This window comes from Lontra canadensis, unplaced genomic scaffold (assembly GCF_010015895.1).
Source record: "Lontra canadensis isolate GAN:19392208 unplaced genomic scaffold, GSC_riverotter_1.0 scaffold41, whole genome shotgun sequence".
NCBI lineage: Eukaryota > Metazoa > Chordata > Mammalia > Carnivora > Mustelidae > Lontra > Lontra canadensis.
The window spans coordinates 15407022-15419731 of NW_022631035.1; the positions used below are offsets into that span (position 1 = coordinate 15407022).

Genomic DNA, 12710 nt, shown 5'->3' on the forward strand with positions numbered 1-12710 from the left:
CTTTATGCAGAAGCTGTTTTCCTGTAAAAAAAAAAAAAAAAAAAAAATAATTATTGAAAAGCTTTTGCACCTTTCAGCAGCCCAGGCATCACAGATTTTATCAAGGAAGAGGAGGCCAAACCTGGGGAGACTGACAGTCAGCCCAGAAATGCAGAACCCAAGAGTGCCGGGGGACAGAAGCAGACTGAAGGCACAGGCCCTCAGGGGACCAGGTAAGGACTCGTGGCTCGACTTGAACTGTTACCTGGTGAATTCTGTATGGTTTTTAGACATGTGTGCTTTTATGTGGAGGAGAGTGTACCTTAAAATGAAATGCTTAAAAGGTTTTGAAAGCAAACCATTAGTTCTAGTTCCTTCTTCAAGAGGAAGAAGGCTGCCAGGAAAAGGTAGAGAAGGTAGGTAGTTTGTTTTCATTCCTTCTCCCATTTATTCCATTAAGTGGGATTGTGCATAGTTTTAAGTGGAGGGCAGCCATTGGGCTTCTGGAAAGGGCATCTGGGTGGCAGATGGTGGGGTTGGGGTGGGGAACGAGGGGTGGAGAAGCAGTGTGCAACTCTGGGGATATCTCACCTGGCCCAGGAGGGATGGATGGGTGTCTGCGGGTGTCAGGCTGCTCACATCCCACAGGGATCTTCTCACCTCTGACCCAGGGTTTCAGGATCTCAGTGTATAAGAAAGAACATCAAAATAAATATATGCTTTATTTCCAAAAACTGGGGCATACCCCCTCTTTCAGTCCTGAGCTTCCTAAGCCATGCTGCTCCACTGACCACATTATCCTCCCCTGTGGTGGCAGAAGACATAGGACCCAAGGAGTCTCCATGGGACTCAAAGAAAGTGACACTTGACAGCCAACCTTGCCGTGGACCTAGTCTTCCCCTTGGAGAAACCACTGAGCATCACTTCACCACGCAATGAATGCAGTCAGCTGTATTTTAACATGTGATCTATGCTTTGGTGGACACCTGTAAATATAAGACACAGTAGTGGCTTGGATGGCTTAGAAGTAGGGTCAATGAGAGCATAGAACATCTTTCAGATAATATGAGGTTCATACAGTCTTCCACCTATACCCAGAAGACATCTTCTGTTATCCTGAAATTCACTGAGAATTTGTCCCAATTTTCTGGTATATATTCAGTTTTCTCTTACATAAGGATAAGAGCTCCTTGTCTTCCCCCAATTTTTTCCTCGCTAGTCTCTAATTTTTTCTCTCACATGCTAAAGTGGTTTGCATAAACTGGAGTAGGAGCCAGATGTTTGAATTGTATCAGGGAGAGATTTGAAGCAAATGTGACAAAGAGGTAATATATAGAAAGCTCTTACAAATCAATAAGAAAAAACATGAGTCCCTAATAGAAAAATGGGAAGAGGCATAGCAAATAATTTCACAATAACCTAATGAACATTTGGACAAAAACAAAAACAAGTTGAATCTCACTAATACATGTGAATTTGCACGAGTGCAATTTGGCCTCCCAAACTGGCTAAGGTTTTTAAAATAATACTCAATACTGGTAGTGAAATAAGTAGCATTTCCTGGGCACTGTTGTGTCAGATGCTATGCCAAGCTCTTGGCATGCGTTGCTGGTGACACAGCTATGAGAGATGGGTTCATATCCTACCTGTAGGGTAATTTGGTACAAACCAGAATTATGCAACATCTGTGAAGTCTTTAGAAGGGTCAAATCTTTGATGTAGCAATTCCACTCCTGCGAATCTGTTCTAATGAGACACACGGTGGAAGTTGTATGAGCAAGGGGTAATTTGTAACAGCAAAAACCATGAAATACCTTACATACCCAGGAATAGGAGAAGAGTTAAATTATGATACATTTATATAATGTATCTTAACCTGTACTTAATATCCTGTTCTCAAAGAATAATTGAATTTAATGCCAGGAGATCATGCTCACAATAAAAAGTTTAGGGAAAGAAAGCAAGACATAAAGTTGGATGTACCCAAATATTCCAGTTTTGGTTTTTTGAAGAGGTAAGGCTAGGTAAGAGAGCTCAGATTTGTAAATTCAAATGCCATCAGGGAACAGACAGATGGGGCAGGAGAAACACATAACCAGGGCTGTGGGGCCTGAGGTAAACCAGAACATACAGCCTCCACGTGAAAGTGGTTGCCTCAGTGTTCAAAGGTTGAGCCAAAGCCCTACATAGGATGAAAATAACCCGGGGGTCTTGAGTTGGCAACCCACCCCTAAGTTCCTGAACAGGAGCAATGGCTATCTGAGTTTTAGACTATGGGTGATTTTTTCTTCTTCATTTTCTGAAAGTTCCAATATTTCTTCAAATGAAGAGCGACTACTTGTATAACCAGAGGAAAAAGTTAAAAGTCTATGGCTTTTAGAATGTAGGAAAACTAGTGGCTGGTCAAGCACATAAAGAAGTCTAGACCGGACAGAGCCTGAGGGCAGACAGAGGCTTTTTCTGGCTTCATCTTGTTGCCTCTAGAACATTCCGTCACACCTTGTTGAACTCCCAGATGTGGGAGGCACCCTCCCTTCTAAATTGAAGTCCACAAGGGGCCCAAGATGCATTCGGCAGAATCTGTAGGGTCTGGTCTATGAATAGCACATCCCAGCATACTGAAGGGGGTGTTTCATCCAGGCCCCAGAGCTATGAGATCTGCTCCCTCTCAGGTAAACATAAGAAATCAGATTAAAATAGCATAAATATACAATGGTGCCACCTGCCACCTTTAGGGGAAACACGTCAGGGAAGGGTTATTGGACCTTTCAAGAGAAGGCGGTGGTGGTGGCAAAGAGGGTGAAGATGCGTTCCTGGGCTGTGCTGGGACCCGCAGGCATCATCCTGCTGTGTTCTGAAGCCAGTGTCCCTGGGTGGCACCCCCATAGCTTCCTTGAAACAAGCTTGTGGTTCCGGCTGAGTGTCCAGTTCCCCGTTTCAGAAGCTGCCCTAATGACTCGTTTTGCGTTGGTGTCTCCTGAAGCCCAGATTAAACTGGCTCAGGGCAGAGCGGCTGCTGCCTGTTCAGGGACAGACTAGAAGATTCAGGTCCCAGCACTGGTGAGCTGATCTCCGAGGCCCTTCATCAAATTCAAAATGAAGAGGAATCAACCAGAGCCTGTGTTTCCAAATCTCCTGTTATCACTTCCTCCACCCCCTCTAAATTACCCAGAGAATTCAGTGGGTCACACAGAAGCATGTGTCCCTCAGACCGCGATCCAAACCAGCTCCACTCCTGTACCAGATGCTCAGAGCTCCCTGGAATTGCTGATTCATCTCTTACTGGGGTTTCGAAAACCCACGAGGGGCCCCATAGGAGAGCTTAACTGATTTCTGTAAGAGCTGATGAGTAAAAACGCGCACCGCATCGCTGAGTGTCCCATGCAGTTAACAATAAAAGAGGCTTACAGAGTATTAGGACGTTAGAAGCCAGTGCTCCCCGGGAGGCCCTCAATTAAAGTGAGTCAGTATTGACTTGGCCCTTGGCTCGGCCAGATGCTCTGAGGATTTGCAAATCAAATCCTTGCCTGAGCTAGTACCGACACAGGCCTTCCCAAGCTGGTGGAGTCCTGTCTTCTCTGTGGGGTGAGTGGCTTTAGAAGCTGAACGATAAGGACAGCAGTGCCTCGTTAGATGCTGCAGGATGGCATGAGGGGACCCAGGCAGGAAGACCGACGCCAGGAGGGAACAGAGAGAAAACAAAGAGAAATGGAATCAGAGAAGTACTTACAGTGTCCTATCCGCATCGAGAGGGTAAAAAACCGTGAACAACACACACAGCATCACGATGAATTAAATGGATTCTCATTTTCATGAGGAAATGGAAAGGCCACCCAGTTTCTTAAGGGGGACTTGGGGTGGGGATTGAGAACACAAACCATAGCGTCGGGCAGGCTTGAGCTCGAGTGATCGCACCATCACTTACTAGAAATACGATCTCCAGGAGGCGAGGGGACCTCCCTAAGCCTTGGTGCCCTTGATTATAGTGTGGTGTGATTGTGGTACCTGTTTCATAGGGTTGTGAGGCCCAAGTGTGTATGTAATACAGTTAGTATAGTGCCTGGGCCATTCGGTACACACCCCCAGTAAGTAGTGCTTAATCATTATTTTTATAAGGCAGGTTTTGACCACATGACTTCACCGCTAGAAATTCCTTCTCATTTGGGCTCTTTGCCTCCTCCTTCCTGTACATCTCTTAATACTTTAGAATCAGGGGGTAGGGGGAAGAATTCTCTCATACCCAAAGGTTACAGATCGACTGGGGTCTAATGACAAAGAAAAGGTAATGATCTCATGAGAGAGTTATAATTTTTATCACACGAAGCAGTAAATGTAACCAAAATCATCAGGGTAACTGGACACCAGCTTCTAGAGCCTCCCCCCCGTCCATCTGCCAAGGTAGATTATATTTTCCTTAAGATTTTGCAAAGCTGTGTGTGAAGCAGGAGTGTCATAAATGTACGCTGAATGAAACCAGATGAAGAGGCACTGGTGGTTTTCATGGAGGGCTGGTTTTCCTTCTCCATAAATACTGGAGTGAAAACCATCATTCGAGAGACTTACCCATTACCAGCCCTGGCTGACCTGGACTGGACAGTCTTCCCAAAAGCTTCCACAGAAAAAAAATCTGTATCCTCAGGGTCACCCTGTCTCCGCAGAACCAGCCTAAGCTCCACAAATGTACAAAAGGAGCAATAAAAGGAAGCTAATTCTACTAATTCTACTGTTGTCCTTTTGTACATCCAGCCGTTTTAACCAAGCATATTTTCTTCTCTAGGCTTCTTTGTTGACTTGAGGGATTCTCAGTGTTGGTGTTAAAGGTCTTTCACCCATGAGCACCTATAGTAAAACTACAAACTTGTCTTTTCTCCATGCAGATCCGGTAGTTCAACAAGAGGGCCCAATGTGGACAAGTGACACTAAGCTAAAGAGGCCAACTCGAGAGAGAAGAAACTTCGTCTCATCCTCACAGCTAATGACCATGACTGAGAATACCCCTGAGAGAGCCAAAAAAGGAGACCCAAGTGCTCTTTCCCAGAATGAGCTATATCCAGGCCTACGTCAGGCCTTCCAAGGAACAAACAGTCCTCAAATGTTGAGTGAGTCCTTGGGGCCACCACTCATAACCACCAACCCGGGAGGATCAAGAAGGGCACCATTTAGGTTCAGAGACGAAGATTTTTATTCCATTTTATCATTAAACCCTGGAGGAGATGGTGATGACACCGAGGAAGAGACTCTTGTAGAGGAAGAACTTTTGTTGGCTGGTATGCACCCAACTCGTTCTCCTCCCAATCACAAGAGAAGTCGATTTCTTGGGATATCGGCCACTCAGGCCAAAAATAAAAATTTCGAAGAAAACCCTGAAAATTGGAGAGCTAATTCTGTAAGAAGAAATGAGTCCAGTTATGGCTCATTAAGAATATGCAATGCTATGGAGCCGGTGACCGAGCCACCTCCTCTTGGGCCAAGGGTGTTTCAAGACCCGGAGCTACCTCCTGGAGGATCTCCTAAAGAGAATGACAGTGGTGACAGTAAACATGAGAATAGCGCCTTTCCTTCATGGGACACCAAATCTAGTCTGGATGGTGACCTCAGTGCTGAAAATGTATTTAGAGATTGTATTTCAATGGAAGACAGGTCTGGTACCCATGATTATGAAAGAGATTGGCATGCCTATCTAAACAGCTCTAGTAATTCTCTTGACTGTTTTCTTTCTGGTAGATCAACAGCTCCAAGATCACCAGCGAGTTCATCTTACAACACTCCTGGATCATTAATGCATTCTGCTATGAGAGAGGATACTCCAGTAGACTCGTCAATGTCATCTACCTTCGTTCAGAGTGCAGACTCAGAGGGAAACTCAAGGTTTAGCGTTCGTCGACTACTGTCCCCTATTAGAAATAGGAATCCATTTGTCAGTGCTGAAAACCATAGTTATTTTCCAGTAAACAGTGCACATGAATTTGACGTCAGGGGAGAAGAAGATGTTACTTTAACAAGCCCATCGCAGGGGGCTCCATTATACACAGAAGACCTCTCACTAAATCCTCAAAGCAACTTGTCCTTGGTGGAGTCTTCCAGCTCCTCTCCGTCAAGAATGAACTTACAAGGCCATTTGCATGTGCCTGGGTCCTTGCAAGAAAACATACCCTTTACTTTCTTTGCAGTCTCTGATTCCCCAAATCAAAATGATAATGGAAACAGACAGGCAGTCTCTGCTTTCACAGATGAAAAGGAAGCCATTAAGATAAAGGCAGACCCTGAGAAACTCAAGAAATTACAGGAAAGGTGAGGAATTTTCATAATTGGATATACACACTTTTTAAAAAAATTCTGTGTTGCCCAGGTAGAAATAACCAGTGCCTTCATTAGAGCGTCATGGGAATTTTAACTCATAGCTGTTCTTTGGCATTTTAATGTGGCTTATATCGAGGAAATTGTCTATTTTGTTGCTCTTAAGATACATGTCTCTATGAGGAAATGTTTGGTCTTCTAGCTCAATCTCTTCAGTATTCCCGAAGTGTTTTTTCCTTGAATACTGTTACTGTAACTTTAAGGAAGGCAAGTTTGCTAGATGTAAGGAGTTTTGAACTCCTGTGTAGAGCTAGCGTTTCTCACCACCCATTAGGAACCAGGATTTTTTTTTTTTTTCATTTTAACAGTTTTTATTTCAAGTCACATAGAAGATTACTTTACTCTTGCATCTTCTCAATTGTTTCTTCCTTATATTTGCCCTTTTCCTTTCCTACTTGGCGAGATTTGGCTTTCCGTTCAAGGATCTTTTCTTTTTTCTTTTTTCTTTTTTTTTTTGACAGAGATCACAAGTAGGCAGAGAGAGAGACAGGGAGAAGCAGGCTCCCTGCTGAGCAGAGAGCCCGATGGATGCGGGACTCTATCCCAGTACCCTGGGGTCATGACCTGAGCCGAAGGCAGAGACTTTAACCCACTGAGCCACCCAGGAGCCCCTGGTTCAAGGATCTTTTTGCGGGCTTTGTCCAGTTTTAGGCTAGGGATAACCACCTTGCGAGGGGGAATGCCCACATGGACAGTTGTGCCGTTCGCCTTCTCTCGCTGCGCTCGTTCAATGTAGATGATGTACTTCTTCCTGTAAACCTGGACGACCTTGCCAATCTGCTGACCTTTGCAGTGTCCTCACACACCCTGCACTTCATCATCCCTTCGGATGGGCATGGACCGAACGTTGTATTTCTGTCTTAGCTCTTTGGAAAGAGGGGAAGACATGATCTTCCTGAGAATGTGGGAAGGTGCATTGAAATGCCATTTCTGGTTCTTGCTCCAGTCAGAAGTCACAAAGGGATTAAACTTCATTGTGGCCCCAGGCACTTCAGCGATGGCTGCAGGAGGGAAGAGATCCACACGTTATTTCCGGTTCTGTAAGTTCAGGAACCAGGATTTTTTATAAAAAGGTTGCTATCTCCCCAGAGAGTGAACCACTCTGCACTTGAAGTTCACCAGCTCTCTCTCATGGGACTTTGCACAAATCCAACCAACAGCTCTAGAATTTGAATCTTTCCAACCAAAAGTCTGGTTCCAACCAGTTACCATGGTTACCTGGGTTCTCTGCAGGGCTGCACTAGGGTAACCCTGCTTCCATTTCCTGTGTTCTTTCTCATGCATGGGAGAGACAGGTCTTTTTTATGGATTACCCTTATCTTTGATCTTCACTGTCTTGTAAGATGATTTGGGGATATTTCACAGCTACGAAATTTGATACCTTTTAAAGCCATCATTAAACACCATGTCAGGATTCGGCCGTTTCCTTTATGACAGGTGTCACCACACCCTAATGTTGGCTTACTGATCTGGAAATGGATTCTTTGAATGCAAGCCTTCTTTGTGTGTGTTAGTACAGCTCATTTGGGCCATTAATTATCCAACTGATATTCATTTGCACGTGGGAAAATTCCATGGCAGTGAATGAGAGTGTAGGAGGATAAGACAGGTCACAGGATGGAGCCCTTCTCCTCCTCTAGGTCTGTTATCCAGCTACAGAAATGAGTAACTTTCCTGTTGGCGGGACCTTTGCTTTTCTGTATTATGCACGCCACCAGCACACTGACCCATGGCTAAGGGCCAAAAAGCCTCACACACACCCATCTACACCTACCCAGAAATACACCTTCAGACCCACTTGTCAGGAGTTTGGGTTCCACCAGCCCAAAGTGATGTCTTTGGGCTAAAAATTATTTCTTTGAAAAGGGCATCCACGTCTCGGTGTGGCAATGCATTAAACAGCTATGACTTGTGTACTTTATCAGACACCTTCTTTTTTTTCTGTATATAATAATCCTTAGGCTTTTCTTATTATCACAAAATGTTCATTTTAGGAAATAGGAAAATAAAAACTTCAAAGAAAAATCACCTGTAATCCTATAATCCAGAGATAAGTACTACAAAAAAACTTTGCTTCCTGTCTCTTATCTTTGCATATAAATGCAATTCTTAGTACACTTTGGCTCATATTTTATAATATGCCTCATTTTAATATTTCAAGCTCATTTCTCAATGCCACTTATACTCTTTAAAAATTTCCCCTTGGTTAGTTACTTTAATGCGTACAAATAATTAGGGAATTCGAAATAAAACAAAACCCAATATCCTGGTGCCTGCCTTCCAGCTAACAGAACTTTACTTGAATTCCTGAGCCCCTCACCCACCCTATCTCATCTTCCTTCCTCATCTACGACCTCCCAACCCCTTCTGCCTCCCCAGGAAACCATTCTTGCATTGCATTTATCATTCCTTTGCTTTCAATTTTTTAAAAAATTTTAATTTGTTTATTTTAAGTAATCTGTACAATCAATGCAGTGTTCGAACTCACAACCCTAAACAATATTTTGTGCACATTTTTTAATTCTGTAGAAATGCATTACTTCTGAACCCTATAGAAATGGAATATCTATTCCCCTGTGACTTGCATTTCCCTGAGCATTGTTAGTGAGAGGCATCCTTGTTGATATTTTTGGCTTTACTCTGTTCGCGTTCACGACACAAGGTATTCCGTTACCTGAATATACCACAATTTGGCTGTTTTCCTGTTGATGGGCATTGGGGTTCTCTATTGTTTTCTGCAAACAGGGCCACATAAATGTTCTTGCAAAATGTCTCCTGGTGCCCATGGGAAAAATTCTCTGGGACATTTATCTAGGGGTGGAACTGCTGAGCTAGAGGTTAGCACACCTTCCCTATCCTAAATAATGGCTGTGGGGTACCTGGGTGGCTCAGTGGGTTAAAGCCTCTGCCTTCAGCTCAGGTCATGATCCCAGGGTCCTGGAATCGAGCCCCACATCAGGCTCTCTGCTCAGCAGGGAGCCTGTTTCCCTGGCTCTCTCTCTGCCTGCCTCTCTGTCTACTTGTGATCTGTCAAATAAATAAATAAAATCTTTAAAAAAATAATAATGGCCGCTTACTGTCTCACTAGCAATGTCTATCGTTGTGCTTCTTTTAGAGCCACGTCTGTCATATAACAGAATGTTATATGACATGTTATGTATGTCCGAGGTTGTTTCAGAGCTCTCTATTCTGGCCTGTTGTTTCTTTTGTTTTTTTTTTCCCCTAATCCAATACCATAGCATCTTAATATCCGTAACTTTTATAAGTTTTGGTAACCAGTGGTGCAAAGCCTCCCTCCCCATTTTGTTCCTTCAGAGTCCTTGACTATAGACCTTTCAAAGTCAGCCTGTTGGGATTTTCATGGAAACTGCATTGAATCTACAGATTATTCTGGGGAGAACTGACATCTTGGAGATATTGAGTCTTTGAAAAATCTGGTATAGCTCTTCTTTTGTTTGTGCCCATAATGGAAAACTATAATTCTGTTTCTTTTCGGTGACTTCCCTTTCCTGTGGGGAGGAAAGTCTCTGAAGAAACTGAGCACATATGTCTGTCTCCAGAACAATGCCCATTTCTTCCTCTTCTTTGATTTCAGTCTCTAGCCAATTTCCTTTCCTTGACCAGACAGTCCCTAGTCCATGAGGATGCTAAAGAACAAGTCTTGGGCTTCTTAGAGCCTCCCTACGTGAACATCAACTGGCTAGTCTTCACTCCTCATTTATTGGACAATAACATACTTGCTTCCATTTTCCTAATTCCATCTGCATCAGATTCCAGCAGCTTACATTCTGGAATGTTGGCATAATTTGTCGGCCAAGTGTTGTGCTATTAGTGAGTTCATGTCCAGGTTCACTATTGAGCGATCTCCGTGTACAAATGCTTCACCAGACACTAGATGCACTCATGGTCTGCAGAACAGCACACCGCCATCATGACATCCTGTCTGCCCACGACCCTGTCACCTAGGCAGTGGCGGTATTATCATCACACGGCTTTATGCATGAGGGAACAGAGACCTGAGAAATTTAAATAACTTGTCCAGTGTCATCAAACTCCCAAGTTTCAGAGGCAAGCCTCAAACCCAGGCCTCCTGCCCACAGATCCCACACACTCACCAACACGGCGTACCACCAACTTCCACAGTGGCCACGACTGGGAGAGGGGCTCCCAGCCTCTTCCATGGTCTTCCTCTGTAGCCTCGTCCACCGCCTCTAGATTTCTGGTCGCAAGGCTGGTTCTGGCAGCCAGCTCACACGTGTCACTAACTGCCAAGGAGTCTGATACAAGGGTCCGGGCACCTACTATAAGTCACTGGGAAGAATCTTCAGTAGGGTCAGAGGGAGCCGTGGGGGAGCCCGGGCAACCCTGACGGGGCCTCCCCCTTTAACGTCCTGGGAAGTGGTAGTAGTAGTTGTAGTCAGTAGAAACTGTGCAGACCCCCGGTCACCAGGGCTTGTTTTCCATTTAGTCTCCTGGACGAGGACTCGGAGGAGGAGGGAGACCTGTGTCGCATCTGTCAGATAGCCGGGGGTTCCCCAACCAACCCCCTCCTGGAGCCTTGCGGTTGTGTGGGAAGCCTGCAGTTTGTTCATCAGGAGTGCCTGAAAAAGTGGCTCAAAGTGAAAATAACATCAGGTAGGTGGGGAAGGAAGAGCGGCAAGAGCGCCTCGCCATATAATTAACCAGACACCACAGTGTGGGACTCCAGCCTTGACGGCAGCTCCGGGAGCAGTTGCCGGGAGATCCATGGCCCCCCCTCCCCCAGCTCCCCCCGCCCCAGCACAGGGCTCCCGTTCACAGCCCTGATGGATAGCAGTGGGACTCAATGTTGCCTTTAAATGATGGGACACAAATGAGTTTGTTTTCCCAAGTCTGAGAGAAGAATCCTGGAATCTGTACTTGAATCCTACCCCGCCCAAGCAGAGATGCTAAGATCCCCTCCCAGGAGGAAGGAAACTAAAATAGGTCAGCCGTTGAACCTCAGCAAACACACAGCAAGCCATGCCCACTAATGGACACCTGGCAAAAACAGTTCCGCTTCCTTTTATTTGTGGGGGAAGGAGGGTGTCACCTAAGAAACTGAGCAAAGCTGCAATTTTGCAGTAGGGGCAGGAAAAGAGCACTGATCAAATTTTCTAGAACTGTATTAGATAAAGAGATTTCCGCATGCTGGCTTTGTCAGCTCTGGCTTTTGCAGATCTTGTAACTGGGTGTGAAGCCCCTTCTCAACTCCCTGGGGAGGTTACAACCTAAATACAGCCACATGTATAGGTCAGCTGGCATTTTCTTGGCAGAGAACAGGGGATTTCTTTAAAATTTGGTTTGGGGAAGAAGGGCAACTTGAACAGAAATACAGGAAACAGCAACTCAAGAACCAAATGACAAATAACCACTGTGTCTTTCAGACACAACTCCCCGAAAACCTTTTACTCCGCAGCCAGGATCCTCTTTCTTTCCTCTTCTATGTTCTCCTCCTTGATTATCATTCTTCTAGGCAGCCCGGCGGGGGTGGGTGGGGTGGGGGTACGGACCTAAGAGTCTCATCCTGTTGTGGCCATGCCTCCTCCAGAGAAAGAGGAATGAACAGTGGGACTATCAGATTAACTGTCTCCTCCCTGATTGCTTTTCCCTCCTGAGCACCTTCCCAGGCAGGAAAAACCCAGACCCACCACCCAAGTTGCTTAAACTCCTCTCCCCATAGTGAGCTAGGTACGCAGTCCTTCAGACAAAGAGGAAACAAGGGGATCTTGGCTGCTAATGACTCTGCCATGCGATCTTTTATCTTACTACAAATTTGGGCCAATTAAACATTTAGCACAGGAAAAAATTACTCGTGAAACGTGTGACAGAAACCCTGCTAAATGCTTGTAAATGCCGATGTCAGTAGGAGTGTGCTGAGTGGGATTCAGCTCGGAAGACCCAAGGGACACTCAGAAGCCTAAAGTATTAGAGAATGGCACTTTAAAAAAGAAGAAAAAAAAAGCAAACAAAATGCAGACATGGGGTTACGGCTTATCCTTGTCTTTTAAAGTTCTCTATTATTTACTATTTCTTTATGTCCCCAGTGAGGCAAGATAGAACTGGGGTCTAAAACTGCACAAGCCCTATCTTTACCAAATACATGCAGAAAACTCATCAGTCCTCTATTTTGCTAATGCAAATATAAACACCGGGACATCATTAGCAAAAATGCAGCCTCCAGACTAGGGGAAAAGACACAGAGCTTATTTGCTTCAACACAGCACAGTTCTTCCATCTTCCAGTTTTGCTTTGGGGACAAGGATAAATAGAAAAAAAGTGCTGATCTAGGATGCAAGTTAAAAAAAAAGAAAGAAAAGAAAAGAAAAGAAAGAGAAAGAAAGAAAGAAAACCCG

At 44.7% G+C, this 12710-nt stretch overlaps 1 protein-coding gene, 1 long non-coding RNA gene and 1 pseudogene across 4 annotated transcripts in view; 1 reads left to right on the forward strand and 2 right to left on the reverse strand.

The window, feature by feature from the left end:
- The window catches only part of LOC116875421, an 11054-nt gene extending 501 nt beyond the window's left edge, over positions 1-10553 (reverse strand). Inside the window, exons 1-2 of the long non-coding RNA XR_004384185.1 lie at positions 10452-10553; positions 571-661 (exon numbers count right to left, since the gene is read on the reverse strand). This is a non-coding gene — a long non-coding RNA (uncharacterized LOC116875421). The remainder of the gene's footprint in view (positions 1-570; positions 662-10451) is intronic.
- MARCHF10 (membrane associated ring-CH-type finger 10) overlaps positions 1-12710 on the forward strand; it is an 82203-nt gene that overhangs the window by 51293 nt on the left and 18200 nt on the right. For all 3 annotated transcript variants that reach the window (XM_032870898.1, XM_032870896.1, XM_032870897.1), the window contains exons 5-7: positions 78-212; positions 4857-6270; positions 10805-10971. In XM_032870898.1, the coding sequence (XP_032726789.1) occupies positions 78-212; positions 4857-6270; positions 10805-10971 (1716 nt within the window). The remainder of the gene's footprint in view (positions 1-77; positions 213-4856; positions 6271-10804; positions 10972-12710) is intronic.
- Positions 6560-7509, reverse strand: LOC116875419 (annotated as a pseudogene).